The sequence below is a fragment of the Frankliniella occidentalis genome, unplaced genomic scaffold (assembly GCF_000697945.3).
Source record: "Frankliniella occidentalis isolate FOCC.00 unplaced genomic scaffold, Focc_3.1 Scaffold201, whole genome shotgun sequence".
NCBI lineage: Eukaryota > Metazoa > Arthropoda > Insecta > Thysanoptera > Thripidae > Frankliniella > Frankliniella occidentalis.
Genome location: NW_026267327.1, coordinates 19,607 through 22,984, shown reverse-complemented (window position 1 = coordinate 22,984; position 3,378 = coordinate 19,607). Strand labels below are relative to the sequence as shown.

The following is a 3,378-nucleotide window of genomic DNA, read 5'->3' as shown; positions in this document are numbered from 1 at the left end:
ATTCTCTTCACTCCCGCCGCCATGGACTCCAAGTTGTTGGAGATCCTGGACGAGTGGGAGGAGGGAATGTTTATGTTCCCTGAGCTGCTCGCAGAAGCGTACACCACGTTTCTCGGGCAGCTCGTTGGGTCCACTGCAGCAGAGCGTCAAGACCCAAGGGTCATTCCTTTCCTGCTCGCCGGCTACCAGGCCTACCGTAAGGACCAGAAGGGGGCGGACCCACAGGCTGCACTGACCTACCGCATGGCCTTGGCCATGGTAGGCTGTGGATCAAATGCGCCACCTCAGGCCACCACGCCTCCGCCACGCCCTGCATCACCCCATGCAGAGGCGCCACGCCCAACTACACCACCGGTAAGGCCCACGACGCCACGTCCTGCCACGCCCCCGGCGAAGCCAGCTACGCCACGGGCCGCCACGCCGCCTCCCCCGAGGTCACCATCCCCCCAGCCAGGCCCCTCTAGAACACGCTCTCCCTCTCCTCAACCGGGTCCTACCCATCCCCCCGAGACCGCCAAGCGGCCTAGGGAGGAGGAGGACAGCGGAGAGGAAGCCGAGGAAATGCCCACTCTAGAGGTCCTACAGACGCGTGAACGTGTCCTCAAGAGATTTAACGATCTCAAGTTCCGTGAGGAGGTCATGGTCATCAAAGGGTTGGGAAAATCACTTCCATCAGATGAGCTTATGTCGTCCATGTTTGACACTGTGATTGAAAGACAGCGAGCCGCCGTAGGGGCGAAGGACGATGACAGGGCCATCTTAGAGATCGGTAACAGTCACAATGTTGACTCACCCCTTTGGTTCTCAATGCGAAGGGCAGACCAGTTGTCTGGTGATGTCGTTCTTCAAAAGTTGACAAGGGTTCTCAATTCGAACCAGCAATTTTTCTCAGATGGCAAATTAACTGTCAGCTACATTCACGTCCCTGTACCAGAGGCGGGGGGTAAACGCCCACTCGCCAGGGCTGCTAATGAGACCATGGACGAATGGCTAAAAAGAAAGACCGATAAGGCAACAATCTGGTCGCCTACGAACACAGAAGACAACATGTGTCTCGCTCGTAGTGTTGCTGTAGCGATTGCTAAGCACGGCGTCGATCGTAAAGTTCTGTACAAGATAAAAAAAGATGTTGCAGGGGTTCAGACAAGTAAAGCAGAACTCTTGTGTGAATCTGCGGGGATAGACAAACACAAATCATGTGGGCTGGACGAAGTTGCACGTCTACAAGATTCTCTCAATGATTATAGGATCTGTGTATTCACAGATAAAAAAGGGAAAGAATGCATTTTTAAGGGAACATATTCAGCACACCGAAAGAATATCTATCTGTTACTCTTCAAGGAACATTTTTCTGCCATCATGTTTCCAAAACAAGCTTTCGACTATGACTACGAATGTGAAAAATGTGCTATGTTTTTTAACAACAAAGGAGAACATAAATGCGATGGCACTTGTTGGCGGTGCTTTGGCCCTGCCCCCCACACTGATCCCGCACTTCTTCTTCAACGCTGTGAAGATTGCGGGCATCAATTTAAAGGGGATGAATGTTTTGAGAACCACAAGACTGTTAAGTTACCCCGTAGCACCTCAACAAGATGTGACACGTTTAAATTTTGTGCACGGTGTCTTACAAGTTACAGCACTCAACGCGGGGCGACACACGTGTGCGGTACAATACACTGTAAAAATTGTAAGCACAACGTGAAAGAAAATCACTTGTGTTTCATGATGCCATGGGGAGAGCGGGAGAAACGACCAAAGTGGCGCTATCATACCATATACTATGATTTCGAATGTACCCAGGTGGACCCTGTTGAGGGGAGAGAGGATGTGTTTGAGCACAAACCTAACCTCTTAGTCACACAGACGGTTTGTGATAACTGTGAAGGAGTAGTTCAAAATGACTACTTTTGCACAGATTGTCAGAGCCGCCAACACATTTTCCACAATTTAGATGACAAAAATATCAATGTTGTCGGGCAGTTTTTAGACTATCTAAGCTCCTTCCCTCCTCGGACAGAGCTTTTACTGGTGGCACACAATGCAAAAGCCTATGATCTTTTGTTTGTGGTCCAGGAGATGGTGGCCCGCGGGCTGAAACCAGAAATTACTCTACAAGGGGCTAAGATCATCTGTCTCAAATTAGGCAATTGGAAATTCATCGATTCCTTAATGTTTTTGCCTATGCCGCTCTCTGCCATGCCAAAAAGTTTTGGGCTTACAGAGCTCAAAAAAGGGCACTGGTGCTTTTTAGCCAATAAGCCTGAATTTTATGACTACGACGGTCCCATGCTTAGTAAAGAGTACTACTGTACTTCAGGTATGAAATCAAAGGCTTACGATGAATTTGATCGATGGTACAATGAGCAAGTTGAGAAGAACTATGTTTTCAACTTTCGTAAAGAGCTGATTGATTACTGTATTTCGGACGTAACCATCCTTCGACAGGCTTGTCACTCCTTTCGTACCATCTTCACTGAAAAGGCAGGGTTCGACCCCATGTTTAATTGTATATCATTGAGCAGCGCCTGTATGGCTGCCTTCAGAAGAAATTTCTTACAGAAAGAGACGATTGGGATAGTTCCAGCAGGGGGATACCATGGGCGAGGAAAGCAGAGCCATATTGCTTTGCAGTGGTTAGACTTTGAGTCGTTTAGACTGGGGGAAACCATCAAAACAATATACACAGACCGTGAGGTGTCTATTCTGGGTCGTCCTGTAGACGGGTACGTCGAGATCACACTTATTGACAACACCATAGAACGTAGAATTTACCAGTTCCACGGATGCTATTGGCATCATTGCCCAAAACACTTCCCTGCCGAAGAAGGGTGTGGAGTGAACCGCTTTCAGGAGACTCAAAAAATTACACAACTTTTCCAAAGACATGGATATAAAGTGATCGAGAAATGGGAATGTGATTTCAAACAGGACATGGAGAATGACCCCGAGGTCAAGGCCTACTTTCTTGCACACCCCACTAAACGCTCCCCTCCCCTAAACCTGAGGGATGCCCTTGCAGGCGGGCGCACTAGCGCGCTTAAAGCATACTATAAAGCAGATCTTAAAAAGGGTGAAAAAATAAAATTGGTAGACGTTGTTTCAGAATACCCTAACGCAAATCTCAGAGGGAAATATCCATTCGGTCATCCCTCTATTTTTCTAGAGGGTGACAACACTATGCCTGATGTTCACGAATGGAACGGTGTCATCAAGGCAACTGTCATTCCCCCCAGAGACTTGTATATCCCTGTTCTGCCTTACAAGTGTGGAGGGAAATTACACTTCCCTCTGTGTCGTCGTTGTGCAGAAACAGAAAGTGAGGTTATCTGCCCCCATGACAATCCAGACGACCGCCAGCTAACGGGTACTTGGTGT

The 3,378-nt window shown here is 48.4% G+C and overlaps 1 protein-coding gene across 1 annotated transcript; it reads left to right on the top strand.

Annotated features, from left to right (window-relative positions):
• The first annotated feature begins 561 nt into the window (after positions 1–561).
• LOC127750509 (uncharacterized) lies at positions 562–3,364 on the top strand. The gene is made up of 2 exons (XM_052272362.1): positions 562–3,216; positions 3,311–3,364. Exons 1-2 carry the CDS (start codon positions 562–564, stop codon positions 3,362–3,364), a joined length of 2,709 nt encoding a protein of 902 aa, XP_052128322.1.
• Positions 3,365–3,378: the final 14 nt, after the last annotated feature.